General features: G+C 39.1%; 1 protein-coding gene and 1 pseudogene across 1 annotated transcript; both read right to left on the bottom strand.

Annotated features, from left to right (window-relative positions):
* Positions 1–4629: 4629 nt before the first annotated feature.
* On the bottom strand, positions 4630–8764 carry ints15 (integrator complex subunit 15). Its single transcript, XM_085390123.1, has 8 exons — positions 8666–8764; positions 7905–8106; positions 7575–7796; positions 7067–7232; positions 6679–6956; positions 6332–6569; positions 5476–5515; positions 4630–5049 (listed from the first exon to the last, which is right to left on the bottom strand). Exons 2-8 carry the CDS (start codon positions 8097–8099, stop codon positions 4815–4817), a joined length of 1374 nt encoding a protein of 457 aa, XP_085246249.1. The 5' UTR covers positions 8100–8106; positions 8666–8764; the 3' UTR covers positions 4630–4814.
* A 4892-nt stretch (positions 8765–13656) lies between these two features.
* Positions 13657–16432, bottom strand: LOC146648532 (uncharacterized; annotated as a pseudogene).
* Positions 16433–16648: the final 216 nt, after the last annotated feature.

The raw sequence follows: 16648 nt of genomic DNA, 5'->3' as shown, positions 1-16648 counted from the left end.
TTTAGTATTTTGGTTGTGTTTAAAACCACAGTCTACCTTGGATGACCTTTCCAGATAAATCGTGGCTTTTCTTCCATCAACTGAAACCTTGAAATGAGGAACAGCAGACATGATAGCGGTCAGGACTGTTTTTTTTGTGTTTTTTTTTTATCTGTGTGTGTGTGTGTTTGGGGGGGGGGGGGGGGGGTGTCATACACCCACAGTCCAAAAACAGTGTTGTCTTTGTGCTGCAGCTGTGAAAATGTCTAGAAGAAGACAAGACGTGAAGGTCCATTGACTGTGGTCAGTGTCTGAAGTTTTCCCATTTCTGCTTTTCATTCCCACACAGCACAGAAGTAAAGACAATGCTTTATATTCAGAATTAATACAGAGCAGTATTCTACCACTAAGCCTAGGAGTGCAAAGTCTGGAAATTTCCACTGGAGCCAAAGTTGGTAAATAATTCAGTGCAAAGACTGATGCTGTCTGGCCTTTAGTAGCCAAAAAAGGAGACGACATTGATAATTTGGTTATTATACTACTCACTGTCATGTTCATTCAGACAGGGTTGACCAATCAATAACCTCTGGGATTGGGCATTGGGGTGGGCAGCAGCGAAGCAGTCGCCACTGATGGTAAATTATTAGTAAATCTTTGTAAACAGGTCTTTGTAAACTTTTTTTGATGGCTGGTTTTGCAATCTCGTTTATTTGCCATCACTTTTAATTATTGATTATTGAACCAAAACAAGCGCGATTGTGAAATTGTCCCTGTAATTGCTCTTTTGGGTTGACTTAAGTAATTGCATGTTTATGCCCAACATCAGGCTGCTTACATGTATTTTGCAGAAAGCAGTCATTGAGTGACGAGAGCGCCGGCTTTAATAATGTTCCCACACCATCATTTCCCCACATTTTTGTGTCACACCTGCTTTGGAAGTCCACTTGTTTGAGAACATTCCATGCTAGGACTCAGAAGCACACTACTGTGTATATATCTCTCTCTATACAAAACAGTGGACATGGGAAACGGTGCTTTCACGTTTAAGGATTTAGAGTTCTGAAAGTTCAAGAGCATTTATTACAGCAAGACGTCGTTGTAGTTCCATGTTGGTGTAAGCCAAGAATGTAAAGTTGTCGTAAGAATTGTTTTCAGGCCGGCCTTTGTTGTCTCTTTTAATCATTACTTGGCACACTGATCCAAAGTGAGGCATCGGGTAATAATGTGTGGTGTCTGTAACAATAGTCCAACTGTGCAAGAAGAGAGGAAGAAATGTTTTCTCAGAAAAAAAGACAAGACAAAAACAAGATGTCTGGAATTTAAAAAACGAAACATTTAATAAGGCACACGTGTTCAGTGTGCACACGGAGAGAGGCTGTAAGACTCAACCGCTTTTCTGAAATCATTAAGAAATACCTCATGCAACTCCTTCCTTCCTTTCTTTCAAATAAGACTCCTGAATAGGTTTAATAGAGAGATCTCAGCAACTAGGCGTTGGGCTGCCATGAAAATTTGTGCAGACACGACATTCCTCGGAGAACGAATCCTGCAGACTGTTGAATTTTACTGTAACTGCACAAGGCTGACATTTGTTTCTCTGAATAAAATACACTCCTGTTTTCATGCACACCTGTACAATCAAATGGAATCCAAATCCAACCTGAGAGATCAGTTCTGTGTTTCTTATGAAGCTCATAATACTCCGATTTTGATGAAGCCGTCAGGAATGTTTGGCTTTAATAATGTGGTCACAGATAAAAATGGTGCTGTGCTGGCCTGTTTGCAGCTCAGAAACACCTCTGAATATTATGTTACCCCATCATAAAAGTGCACTATGGTACAATAAATTTCTTTACCGCCATTTGTTCAGTAAACTAATTTGATATCTAGTGATATGGATCAATGCCCATGTTTGTTCACACATCATTGGCTCCAAGAAGATCTTAATGCATCTTATGATCCACTAACAGTTTCACCTGCAGAGGTTTGATTTCATTTCAGAGTTTGAATGAATGAATGAAGAGTTTGTTTTTTGGTGCATCACCGTGGCAAAATCGAGGTTTTGCCTCATACATTATGTTTTTTTCCAAGGGCTGTTTGGGAAATGCTAGCATGCAGGTGATTCAGGTAAATGCTACAAGCCACTAATATTTAGGATGTGCAGGTAGCAGGGACTTTCCTCCTCTAACATGCATCACTGTGCACACATTAATACAGACTTAATAAATTAGCCAGTAAGCAGAACAGTGAATGAGAGAAGATAATATCCTTTCTAGGTGTATTTTTTCCAAACTGAAAAGCAGCACGGCTTTTTTTTTTTTTTCAAACTTACACACTGCTGCTAATGAAACCTTCATCTCAGGAGCTTCTTGGAAGCTTTCAGGACGATATGGGAAAGAATCATCCTGAGTTTCCCATATCACCGTTAAATCCCCAGAAAATAACTGCTTTGTGTCCTCTTTGTGCTTGTTTCTGTCTTAAAGTGAATTATAAGATCAAGCTTTGCAGGATGTACAGTCAGCAGCATTGATCCTTGTCTTTGAGAAAAGCAAATGAGGGTGGTCCCACAGCAGCTACAGCCCGACTTACAGCTCTTTATTCAGAGACGCTTGTGTTGTTGGATATGACAGAGCAAACCTGTTAATGACAGCTTTGATGCCATGTACTGTACATATTCACTCAGAGAATAGAATCAGTTACACGAGTCCCCCCACAAAAACTAGGTGAAAGATACTTGTTTTTATTCTTTGAGTCCTCCAGTGACAGTTTGATTTTTATTACTTTATACCTTCAGATCGACAGGTGCCGAAACTGCCGGTGACTTCCAGACTTGTTGCTGTATTTGTAAGAGAGGAAGTGTAAGCAGAACCACTGAACACCTGCACTCTGTGCAAAGCAAAGTGAAGAAGGGGAAGAGGTCGTTTTGTGCCATGATTTATTTTGCTGATATGTTGTTTCAAGCATGAATGAACTTTACGAGTTCACAGTTAAAGATTGAAAACCTAGTGTAACATTTAGTCCAGGCACTGCAGACGTTCACCACTTAAGTAGTTCACCACATAAACTAGTCCAGCCATCTAGTTTATGGTTAGCTTGCAGTTCTGAGGGAATCAGCCCCAATGTAGGTAGTGGTGCATCTGTGTGACTGAGGCGGTGTTCCTGCAGAAACCTTGCTTCTGCAGCTGTTAACACACAGTCCAGCCCAACCATACAGTCACACCTCTGGCAAGGGTGAACTGAACCAACACAAACCAAAATATCCTCTGAAACCTCGACGGAAAAATCTGTTACAGTAAGAGCACAGATGAAACTAGCTATGGTCAGCATGTGTGGCAACATGGTGCAGCATAATTTTCTAATGTTAATTAGTACAAGAACGTATCAAATGTTGAAACTGAAATTTAATGGCAGTAACACATAAAAAAAGCTGGTAGAGTCAGTTACCTACGAAATGTTGGAACATCTAATATCTGATGAGGTTAAATAGTTGCATGATCGGAAATAGAAAAGCTATTTAATGTTGGCCATACACTCCTTTCTTATTTCATCAGGACAAAGAAGACAGAGTGTTGCTAAAAGGAGAAACTACATATCTTGATGATATGCGACATATCGCATTCTGCTCTAATTTACATTTTCACCAAACCACACACTAGAATGCAAAATCTGAGTCCGCCCGGCCGGTTTCATTATCATTTGTAGAAACAAAGCTCACACGCTCTTTCTCATCGATCCCGCCTTTTTAACTTTAATACTATCTCCGTGTGTCACCTTTGAAGGCCCAACAGTAAAGCATCATTTTCTAGGAAGAGATTATCCTTATCACTGCCTCCGCCCATGAGATGTGTGTGTGTGGGGGGGCAAACAGTCAGCACATGCATGAACATACTACAATCAGCCTTAAGCTGTGGCGAAATGCATTTGTGAACTGGATTCCATTTTGCCGCCACATGCTGACACTCTGTTGGAGCGGATTCAAGACTTAATGTATCCTCGCACCTGTTCCAGGATGGAATGAAGGAAATCTACGTGCACCTCTGTTAGCGCAATTCCAGTAAGAACAGAAAAGGAAGCACAAGGGCTAACAATGGCAACAATACTGATCAAAATAACATGAATAGATTGAAAACTATTCACTTCGTTCTAAGCACGTTATAAGGAAGTGAAGCAAAAATATTCAACCCTATCCTAACCTTTTGTTCTGTTAAAGGCACCCATTGCTTCTGCTATAGAGAAAATATCGCAGATGATGCAATTCTCATCCTACATGAAGGCAGCTGGGGTCTCTGAAAAGGGTGAGGTGCTGCAGTTCAATGATATGCTATCTGCCCCGCAACAGGGCGAACTTATGCACACAGGGCAGGGCTCCAAAAACTCTTGACATCTCCAAGTTATGTAATGAAGCACATTGAGTTTGGGACACGCCGAACAGTCTACCTTTACTCATTTGTCCACACTCTGAGTCAAGTTGCCTCTATGCCTGCACTTGCACATGTCACGTCATGTTTTAACAGGTGGTTTGGTTAATTCCTGTAATGATGATTCAGTTTCTAACTGTCCACCTGGAAATACAAGCTCAGCGTTTCCTGCTGGAAACAGGACAACAGTGACCACAAATAGTTGGTAAAAAGAACACCACCATGATGGAGGTAAAAAAATATTTATTGGACAAACATGTAAGCCTCACAGACTTTCTCAGAAGCAAAGGTGCTAATAACATCAGACAATAAACCCTAGTTACACAAACACACATATTAATCCACGCACACAAACACTCACTTCATACTACCAAATGTCCACATGAACATCTGCCAGTGGTTTGAGGGATTTTTCTCTCAGTGGCTGGGTCGGAAGGGGAACGGCATCCCTGTCATAAAGGGCTGAGCTGGGTACTGAGGGTGAGAGGAAGGGTGTGGGGCAAGTGGCGCATGCGGGGTGTGTGCGCGGTGTGTGGGGAGTGCAGGGAGCGGGGCGATGGGTGAATGAGCGGCGTGCGGACTATAGGCCAGCGGAGATGTGTGGATGTTGTTGTAGTACATCACCGGGCCAAACAGCACCAACTGGAGCAGACTGGAAACACAAATACACAAAAAGATGAGACTGAGATGAGAAGCCAAAAGAAAACCAAAATCACAGGAATTAAATCTGTAATCAGATTGACCCTCGGACGGTTTAAGTCAAAAAAGGGACTTAAACCGTCCGAGGGTTAAAGGCACAGATACTGCATTGTTTAAATAGAATGGCTTTAGCGGTAAAATTTCTTCCAATGGGGAAGTTTGTTCGATTTCACTTCAACACCTAAACTTCAGTCCTTAACCAGCTTCCTATATAGTCTAGGGTGCTGGTTATAACATGGTACATTTATGTAATTTTGTTAAAAACAAAAACAAAAACAAACAAACCCTGAAGCTGAAGCACAGTGTAGGCGACAACACTGTGGAAATATCACATTGTGAAGGGAAATGATGTACTAAACAACAAATTCTTGGATCTTACTTGTTGTGGGGGAGTCGGGAACAGATGGCCCTCAGGTCCTCTGTGAAGACAACATTATGTTTGAAAAGACAGTGTGCTAAGACAAAGTACAGCTGGTTACCTAGCTACTAAATTCTTTTCTAAAAGCTCCTTCATATATAACATTTGTTAAAGTTCCTTCAAAGTGACATTTTAAAAATCAGTTTGCCTTTAAATACTAATGCACTCAATCTTTTTAGGTCTTTAACTTAAAAGATAAGAGAAAAAATAAAGCAGTAATTGCAACACGTGGGACAAGTTTATGTACCCATCTACTAGGAAGGAGAAAGATTTCACAGGACTCTACTCAGTAGTGAAAAACTAAGTACAAGACGTGATCCAACAGCTTTTGGAGACACATTCAGCAGCAATAACTCAAAGTAATAATTTTCTGTATGACTTCAACAGTTTCTCACATTGTTGTGGAGGAACTTTGGCTCATTCTTCACTCAGACTGACATTTGGACTCTGACTGAGATGTTGTAACAGTCTAATTTTTTTTGTTTTTCAGTCACTCTGTTGTAGATTTGCTGCTTTATTTGGGATCATTATCACATGACATGATGACATGACCCAGTTTGGACCAAGCTTTAGCTGTCAGACAGGTGGCCACATATTTGACTCTAGAATACTTGCTTAGAATAATATACAGATGAGTTCATGGCAGACTTAACTGTAACTACAGCTGTGTTTTTTTGTTGTCATTTTGTTTCTTTTAGAAAATGAACTTAGAAGCCATACATGGAGCTGGATTTGAATAGCTGAATATTACATTAATTTCCAGTCTCAGGCACAACAATGTACAGGCACTCACGACACCATTTTTCCACACTGTTACCTCTTGAGCAGAGCAGGGCTCCGCTGGCCATGGCCACCTGCAGGGCTTGGGCCAGCCGGTCGAGGGCCAGCTGGGACAGTGCAAGTGTATCAGCGGAGGACGTGTGCGTGTGTTTGTCAGCCTGGTCCAAAAGTCGGGAAAGATCGGACGTCAGAGCAGCCAAGGACTCCATCTGAAGCAGTGCCAGGCGACCAAAAAGCCCCTTCTCGTTGAGTATGTTGGGCAAAAGCATTAAGACCTAAATAAGGAAGGAGGAGGAGATGGCTAATGACCTTCTCTGTGGACGTTACAAGGGTTTACGTGTACAATGTGTCTTTTACTGAATGGATCTGAACACAAACACAAACCTGTAGGACACTTAAATGGAGTGCAGAGAAGAGAGGCCCTACTTCTGGCTCATTCTCAGAGCTTCCATTGGTCAGCGCCTGCTTCTTGTCTCTGCTATAGACCAGCGGTGCTTTTATGCACCAGCGCACCAAACCCCCTAACGGTGTGACATCGAGCGAGGTGATCGGTTGGCTGCCGGAAATGGGCGAGTTCAGGAAGGTGATCAGGACTAGATGAGGGTCATCTTGAATCCACGATACTATCATCTGGAGGAGTTCGAGTGGGGGGGTGAGCTCCTCTGAAAACACACACAAAAATGTTAAATATCAGATGTTCCTCCAACGAACACAGGCGTGTCAGTCTTTTTTCAAACAGTTTCCATGTTTTTACATGCATTTTTTTTTTTACCTGAAGTGAAGTCATAGAGAGTGGTGACAGCAGTGATGAACTGGCAGCAGAAGCGTGGGCTTGCACTGTGGATATTCTGCAGGGTGGGCACAGAGCCTGGGACCATACTGCAGTAATCATCTACCAGCACCTGCGCCAAGCGTACGCAGTACACACGATGGGTTCTCTGCACAGCACAAACATAATCAGAAGCCTACGATTAGTACATCCAAAGTACAGGGACACATACATGCAGTCTTTTCTTGACACATCAGGTCCAGACAGTGTCAGGAGAAAAACATAGACCTTAAAGCATCAAAGTTCCAACTGTGATAAGGGCTGGTGAAACTGGTCAAATTACACATGGCACCATCACTGAAGCAATACATCGTCCAGATGCAACGATGTCTGCTGTCACGTATCAAAGTCTAGTGTAAGAACAGTTGTTGTGGTTGTGTTTTTTTGTCATTTCTCCCTGACCTCATGATTTCACTACTAACAACACAGGGCTGTGTGATTGAGTCCTCACCTGCAACCAGGTAGCAGCACATTCCAGGATAGGAACCCTGCCCACAGCGATAGCCATGGAGACCAATTTGCCCAGCAGTGCCATGCGGCTTTCATCTGCCTGGTTGCCTTGGAGATTAAAAAGGGCAGCAAACATAAGTTGACGGACAGCATCACGACTCTGCTCCTGAAAACAGCTGCACATGATCTCCAACAGCTGGAGCTCCTGAAGAGCACTCATTCTCTGAAATAAAGAACAAAACAAAAAAACACACTTGAGTTATTGACTGATTTCTTTTGTGTGTTTACATATTATACATTGGTGCTTAAGCATTCTGGGGTCCCAGTTTACCCTGGCTGTGGTGTTTCTATCTTTGGGTGCATGTAGAATGAACTCCTCAACCAGCTCCAGGGTTTTTGAGTCAACCTGAGGAGGCTGCCTCCCAGACTGCACCAGGTTACAGATGTAAATGTCCAGGTGGTACAGCAGCTCCTTGGCTGCACTCAGCACATCCCGAGGCAGCAATGACTGACGGATGTCACCCATCTGTAACCTGACAGAGGCACATAAACAATGTGAAAGACGTTAAATATGATGATCAGAAGTGAAGTGTATTAATGAAAAGTCCATGGTAACAAGGCTGTATCTCTTCCATCTGTGAAAGTATTAAACAGTTTTAATTCATGAAGTAACAGTGGTTCTGAAGGCTTTAAACAACACTGCATGGTGGGCTGTTAAGATGTTGCAGACTTTTTTTTTTTAATCTTGACACACTGTGACATGTGCCACAGAAAGAAAACAACACAACAAACAAAGCACATTAGATGTAACAAAAACATTAGCTTGTTTTATCATCCAAAATGACGGAACAGTGGACAGTGATTTTCTTTAAACTCTGGTTTCAAGTTAAATTATGCCTATGACTTTTGCCGTGTCTATAGTGTCAATACTTTTGGAGTGGACCAGCTCCACACTGAGTCTCCTCAATGGTCTGCTCCATCCTGCTACAGCTAGTGTTAGCTGGCAGCTAACACTAGCTGTTTCCTTCGCTACAGAGCTTACGCGTTACAGTTAACCCGGCAGTATTCAAAAAGCAGGAGTTAAGCACTTACCTCAGCAAAAGCTCTTATTTCCTTTCAAAAAATTAGCTGAAAACAGGACCACGAAAGGTCTTAAAAGACGACGGAACTGCTTCCTGCTTCTACGGAAGCCTGTGTGGCACAAAAATGACAGCCATTGACGTTCAATCATTGTCTTTAATCATGTGTATGTAAACTGGCAACGCATTAACCCTCTGATGCATGAATTATGAAAGCCTTGGTCAAGATTTTTTTCTTAAGTGCTTTTATTCTTCTCAGGACATGAAAAAAAATGTTCAACTCTTTTTTCCCCAAAAATATGTTTTTTTATAAAGTTATAAACTTGTCCACTCCAGTGGACTACATGCGCCTGAGCACTTAGCATGAAATACTGTGAATTTACTATAAAAATTAATTACCTTGTGTTCTATTGTAAATATACAAACACTTGTTTGCTTGTATCCTTTGAAAAACATCTCAGCAATTTTTTTGGAACTTTCAACTCATAAGGCCCCAATGTTTAGACGTAAATAACAAAACCAATCAACAGTCCTAGCTGTGAATCCTACACCTGAATATGGCAAACTATCTCCAACAAGAGCAACATTTTTGAGTCTACACAGTTCTATAACGATGCAGGACAGTATTACCAAGCCCTTAGTAGCATGCTGGAAGAAAACACAAACTGACATCTTAGTCTCTGCATCTCCAAACACTTCTGTGTTCATCACACCTAGGCTGTCCGTAGTTCCTATGTCTCTGTTCTGCTCTGGCAGCCACTCTCATCATCACTGGACTTATCACTGAACTCATCATCACTGCACTCATCAATGAAATCATCATCACTGGAGCTGGATGGAATTTCCTGGACTATTCTGTACGCTGCCTTATTCTTTGCTGCATTTGAAGTCTACAAAATATGATAAAATAATTATTATAGTAACTCAAACTACAGCTGATCTGCACAGAAATATACATTTTAAATGAGTAGCTTATAAATGTAACAATTATATGCTTACTTATAACCAAAACAGTCCCAAAAAACAGTGAGACAATTTATGACTTATGTTAAAAAAATATAGTGGGTAATGCATGATGTCCACTACAGTGGACACATGGTTAATCGTAGTTTTCTACATATTAGACATAACAATTTCTTATTCCAAACAGATAATATCCTTCCCTAGATGTTACTGCATATCATCATATTTTTTTTACCTGTTGGGCTCTTTTAGCATAGAAGGATTGACAGGATATGCCAGCAGTGGTCGGCAGGGGTGACAGTTTGTCTGCCATCTTTGATTCAGAGGAAATTTACTTGCAGTTGCACTAACTGAACACTGAATTGACCTCAATAGAGCATGGCAGCAGAGAGCACTCTAGAGGCTAATATGCAGTTCCACCATAGAAACCAATGCATTAAAGAGATATGTACGTTTTAGTAGCTGTCCACTCCAGTGACCACTATGCATCAGAGGGTTAAATTAAATTAAATTAAATTAAATTAAATTAAATTAAATTAAATTAAATTATTTTTGTTTAAATTATTTTACCAATCAAAAAAATATTTCACTCTCATAATTTTATCTTTAATTCCACATAATGACACATCATACATTGGGATAGGGCATTGTTTGATTGACTGATCTATTTTATTAGAATACACACACACACACACATCTCTCTCTCTCTCTATATATATATATACATATATATATACATATATATATATATACATACATATATACATATATATATATATATATATATATATATATATATATATATATATATATGTATATATATATATATATATATATATATATATATATATATATATATATATATATATATATATATATATATATAGGAGCACTAGGTGCGGTGACTCCCAAGGCGAGTGGCTCCAGCAGATCCCGGGAATAACATCGGAGATCTCTGTCCAGAAGAGCGCAGTCCTGGGAACAGCTAAGATACTGCGCAGGAGCCTAAACAAACAAACAAACAACCATATGACCAAATCACATCTACGGATATAGTAAAGAGAGGGAACAAAATCCGTAACAATATGTAGCTACTTTGTTATAAATATAATGATGGTTAAGGATATATAATACATCCTCATTAAAACATTTAACCATTTTAATCTACATAAATGATTAAGCACCAGTGTTTGCTGTCATAGATATTTTAAGATACAAAATACCAGTTCATTTCGAAATGACTGTAATTGCTGATATGCTAATATGTGTAAGCGGAGAAAGCATCTTTAAGAATTTTTGTTACGAAAATTTGTTTAACTGCAAATGTATTTCTTAGCTCATACAGTCAGGGCCAGTTTATTGTTTTTAATGGCATAAAATGAAAAAATACCAAGGCTGCTTGCTTAGTCATCTATTTATTGACTAATGTAATCCGTTCAACACATTTCAGCAACCTGACATGTTTTATTCAACCTTTTAGCTATTTAGCTCACAGAACATACTAATATGCAGTGTCTTTATCTTTATTACCCTTATCAGGTCAGTACACAAGCCAAACGCTCTCTGCAAATATAAAACTATTTAAAAAAAAAGGTCAATATTCAAATAACAGCGAAAGAACTTGATATGGTACACTCTTAGAAGGGATGTGTTAAAATTGACACATCATGTGTTAAATTTTAACACATGTGCTGCATCAGATTAGGGACAACACATGATGTGTCAGTTTTAACACAATTAATGTGTCTGCTCCTTTAACACATCTTCTGTGTTAAAAAATGTAAACACAAAGATGTGTTATTTTGACACAAAGATGTGTTAAAATGTGTACATTTCAATTTTTTTTAAAAAAGGAGAAAAAAGATGGGTATATATTATACATTTATTGAATTCCATTTTTTATTTGGCATATTATAAATCATTACAAACTGAATGAACAACAGCTGTCAGAATCTTTTCAATTAAAATGTTTTAAATTCAATTTTAGCCAAAGCTATATCACAATTTTTACTTTACAAAATCAAACAAAATTCATATCTGACTAGCTTTCTATCTCTCTAGATCATTAAAATGTCAAAAAAATTTGAGGGCAATATATATGATTGCCCTTTTTTCAATTTTTTCAATATATATATAATGTTCTGATATAATCCAGACAATACATGAATTAAAATTTTTAAAGGTAACAATTGTCATCTTCAACAAATTGTCAACATTTAACAAATGTGCAGTTGCATGCAAACAGAAAAACATACATTTTGGCGAATATAGCATCCAGGTTATACAATTTTGTACCTTGGGTTTAAATACGAAAATCAAAAATTTCAGCCAATCAGTTCATATTGTCTGACCTTTCCACTGCATAGGCATAAAAATGGTCAGTCCTGATAAGCAGTGTATTTGACAAAGATGCCAAATGAGGTTTCTCACCTCTGTGAACAGAGACTCTCTACATTTTGGACAGGTGAACATTTTACTTGCATCCTTTAATCTGTGCAATCAGCTCCAGTACTTTGGTTTTCCTTTGGGTGGACAGCGGCAGGTCATAGACAAACTCAAAGAAGGTGAAGACGGAGCCAAGTGGTGCTGGATAGGACAAGTTACATACCCAGTACAGTTTGAAAAGCTTATCCACAGCACACGTCAGGCCATCATTCAGAGAAATGGTTACTCTGTCATTCTTAGCAACAATGATGTACTGCCTGGTTGCCCTCTTTAGATCACCGATGCATATCAGCTGGGGTTGGTGTGTTGTGGATGATGCTTCAGGATCACTGCAAAGCGATGCAATACTTGTTCCAGGCTTGGAGATGGGGAAGATAAAGATAGTATTCAGTGAGGTGTAGACAAATGCTTTCCTCAGGTAAATACCGTGAGAACTTTACTGAATACATACCAGTGCAAAAAAGGCTGCAACGACTGGCACCAACTGGTGGGAGTAGGTGTGTTAACACATGGCGGGGGGGTTCTTGTTTCCAGGGCAGCTACTGATTTGAGCTTCGGAATGATAGTGGCTTCTAGGGCTGCCACGATTTGTCGACTAGTCACGATTACGTCGACTATCAAAATCGTCGACGACTGATTTAATAGTCGACGTGTCGTTTGAAGCTTTGTAAGATCGCAAAAGACGCAGGAATAATAGCAGGATTTAAGAGTGTAATAACGGACTGAAACAGAAGATGGCAGCACAGCATATACAAGGATGCCAGCTGCCGTTAAACCCCGAAGAAGAAGAAGAAGCAGCTGTGTCCCAGAATTCATAGCGCGGCCCAGCTTAGTTTCCAACAATGGCGGTAGCTAGTTAGTTTTAATATTACTCTTATTATTCTTTCTGGGTCACAAAATAAACGTTTAACATATTTTCAGGCGAGAATGTAGCTGTGTAAACCTCAAATATCGGCTCAGTTTATCAGGACACCACATATTTTCAAAAGCGCTCCGACGTTTTCGGAGACGTCTGTTACCCACTAGCTCGATAGCTAGCCGGGGGCTAGGTCACTAGCGCCGTGAGAACACCGGACTCCCGGCAAATTGTTTTCAAACCCACCGCCGTCTTTCGCGACTCAGGTTAAATATATATGAGTCACTTAGATAAATTAAAAATGTTGTTGTATGGCTTTTTTTTTTTTTTTTTTTTTTAGTATTTTATTTGTTCCTGAGTAAATCAGTTTGGCTGAGATTAAAGTTATAGTTTTTACACAGCTGAATAAACGTCAAGCAGACAGCTGATCATCAGAAGTGTGAGATGCTGGAGAATATACTCCGGTGTCCTGTTATATTTTAGATAGCAAGGAGTTTATTAAACTTTACCGAAACAATCTGCAAATTTCATTAAAATTGAATAAACTATCATCTTGTCTTTATTTTTAGTTAGCACCTTAAAAGCTTAAAGCTGTAAGCTAATGATAGTTATATAAGAGCAGATGCTGCTGGTGCAATAAGCTGTAGTTTTACGTCCAGTGGATGATGATCTGATTAGTCGACTAATCGCATAAATAATCGGTGACTAGTCGACTATCAAAATAATCGTTTGTGGCAGCCCTACTGGCTTCCCATTTTCGCAAAAAGAGGTCCACCTTTCCTCCTGTAAGATTGCCAAACTCCAAGTCCAGCCTACGGAAATAAAAGAAGTGTTTACGTTTAAAATGAAGCATTAAATACATTAAATCAAAAGTACATTCTGTCCATTTGGTAGCTGAAAGGCTAAAATCAAACTTTATAGTATCACATTTCTATTACCCATTCCACATCAAGCTTACCTACACAGTGAAACAACAATTTACTTGGAGTGGTATTTGAATACAAGTCCATTATTCCTTAATTTTAGCTATGATTTGGGTCCCATCAGACCCTGAGAAAAAATTAGGACTTTTTAGCTGATGTTCAACTTTCTAGCAGACAATTTCTTATGTTGTCTGTCTGCGGTTTGTCCTGTAGAGCTTTTTTGTTGAAAATAGTGCTGCTGAAAGCAGTTTCATACAGATTTAGGTGATTTTTTGTAGGGTTTTCACTTCCACGAGCAGCACTTTCTGCATTGTCATTTGATGTCCCTACTATTAGATAGTCATTTGGTGGTACGACTAAGATTTTGGACCATGTGAAAAGTGATGCTCATTGTAATCAGTGCGCAGGGAGTAATGATCAAACTCTGAAGTTATAAAACTTTCAAAATATTCACTAGGAGCTCATAAACATACCTCCAAATGTATCGACTCCTGTTACATACTTTGTATGCAAAACACAACTGAGTGGAGAAGGAGTACATAAACCATTACCAGAGAACCAAGCAACTTACCAGACTTGGCATGTCCAAAAACCGTGGGTACTCTCCGAATATTCCAGGCTCTGAGACTGGTGTATGTTTCCTCCATGCCTGACATGATAATTGGAAGGTTCTCAGCTGAGGGCCGCAATAACTTGGGTGACCCACTCATCTGTGCTGCTGGTATTCCCATCCTCTCGCCTGAGCTTCTTGTCTTCACCACAGTCATCTGTCACTTTTCGCTTCTTATAACGTCTCTGCCCCTGGTCGAGATTCCGTCTAAGGTTGCGCAGTTTAGTCTCTAGGAATCCACAATGAGAGACTGGATCATAATAATGCTCCTGAGGAAGAAAGGACAGAGGTATATGGGTAACAGCTGAGCAATTTTAACTGAGAAAAAAAGCTCTAATAAATAATTAGATAAAGGTTAAACGATACACAGTAAGTGGGAACAAGTGCAATTTACAGTATGTAGTGGAATTTACATTATTAAAATGCTAAATTTACTTACAAATCCTTCCCCCTGTCCTGCCACTTAAGGGTGGAAAAGTGGTGAGGATGCTTTTTGCTACAGTTAGCTTCTCTGCACTAAGAGGGTAACTGGAAAACAAACTTTTTTACTTCTGTGCACTTCAACATTTTTAAAGGAAAACATTCATTGCAAAATTTTAACAAAGTACAGTAAAGTGCTATACTTACTAACCACACCTCTCCACCAAATCCCCAATGCAAGTCTTCACAAGGAGCCTCCTCGATGGCACCGACAGGTTTCATACTCCTTAAGAATCTGTGGGGCTTTCCTGAGTGACTTCAGGGGTTGACTTTGTTCTTCTGTGGTAATGGTAGACTGTGTAAAGGCAACACCAGACACTTTACCTCTCTGCAATAATCTTCAAAGTCATGACAGCAAATTTCCACAGAGCATAAAAGCACGAGTTTACTCAAAAAGCTGCAGCAGAAGAAGGCGGTTTCTTAACTACGTGATTATAACGCAATGACTAAAAGAAATTCTGAATAATAAATAAATTGATTTTATCTTCTAGTTGCTACTTGGTGAATAAATCTGATCCTGACTAATAGTGATGTCTGATGTCTGTGGCACTGCTGACAATAAGAATTTTTTTTTTTACAAATTTCTTTCTCATCTATAAAAGTGGTTACAAGGACTTTGACAGATTCTAAGTTGTCATATGTGTGCTGAAAAAATGAAACACATGGCTAAATAAGTAAGATAATTTGCATGGTCAAGTTGCTGTTGTTTGGTTTTTTTAAATAACACTGACTATTACTTCCTCAGAAGTTCTGCATAAAAAAGAAACTATATCAGAGCATGTTTCCAGCAATAAGCCTTAAAAAAGAATGTGCACATACTTTAGTTAATCATACTAGATGCAAAAACTGCTTTAACTGCTTGAAAAAATAATTATCTCTGTCAATATGAGGTATATTTCATGTTAAAGTTACTCAGTCTTTATTCCTATTCTCTGCTAGTAAACGAATGGTAACTGTGATAACTACATTTGCTATATTCAGAGCTAACCACAATATTGTCATTTTACTCAACACCGCTACGGTTAGGTGCTGCTCATAGACAACATAATGCCTGTCGGAGCCGCTAGCCAACTACCACACTGGTTCTAAGAGCAATTTCTGAATACTCTAATACATAAATAAAGTAAATAGATAAATACATGAATAAAGTAATACATAAAAATACTACCAAAACACATTAACTCTAATGGAGTATGGCACGAAATCCAAGAACTAATAATAAAATTAAGAGTAGGATATGTTAGCAAGACTGTTACATTAAGGTTAGTTAGGTATAGTTAAGCAGTAATTAACTTAAACTCTAAACTCCTACATAACTCCTATATTTTATATAAATTCACATTCTTCCAGAAACCCGGCATATTTTCAGTACATTAAGATAAACTGGTAAATGATACTTACTGTAAGGTCTGACAACATACTAGGCGACGTAACCTCCATCTTTGTCTCCTTTGTCTCAGTGGCGCGAAAGATAGCGCCCCCTTCCCGCCGCCGGTATGTCATGTTGCTGGGCAGAATTTGTTTCAATTTTAAGCATGTGTGTTCTTACTCATTTCATTTTCTACTTTTGCTTCAATTATATTCACATGTTATGGTCAAAATTAAGCCTGTTCTTTGTGGATACTTATGCTTATAGTATAGCCATGGCCATTAATTGGTATGCCATACATATTGAGAAATAAAAAATTAATCCTCTTTCAGAATTTTAGTACACCATAC

This window comes from Rhamphochromis longiceps, linkage group LG18, assembly GCF_057381845.1.
Source record: "Rhamphochromis longiceps isolate RC_006_pf linkage group LG18, R_longiceps_female_GT1.1, whole genome shotgun sequence".
Classification (NCBI taxonomy): domain Eukaryota; kingdom Metazoa; phylum Chordata; class Actinopteri; order Cichliformes; family Cichlidae; genus Rhamphochromis; species Rhamphochromis longiceps.
This window is presented reverse-complemented; position numbering and strand designations above follow the sequence as displayed.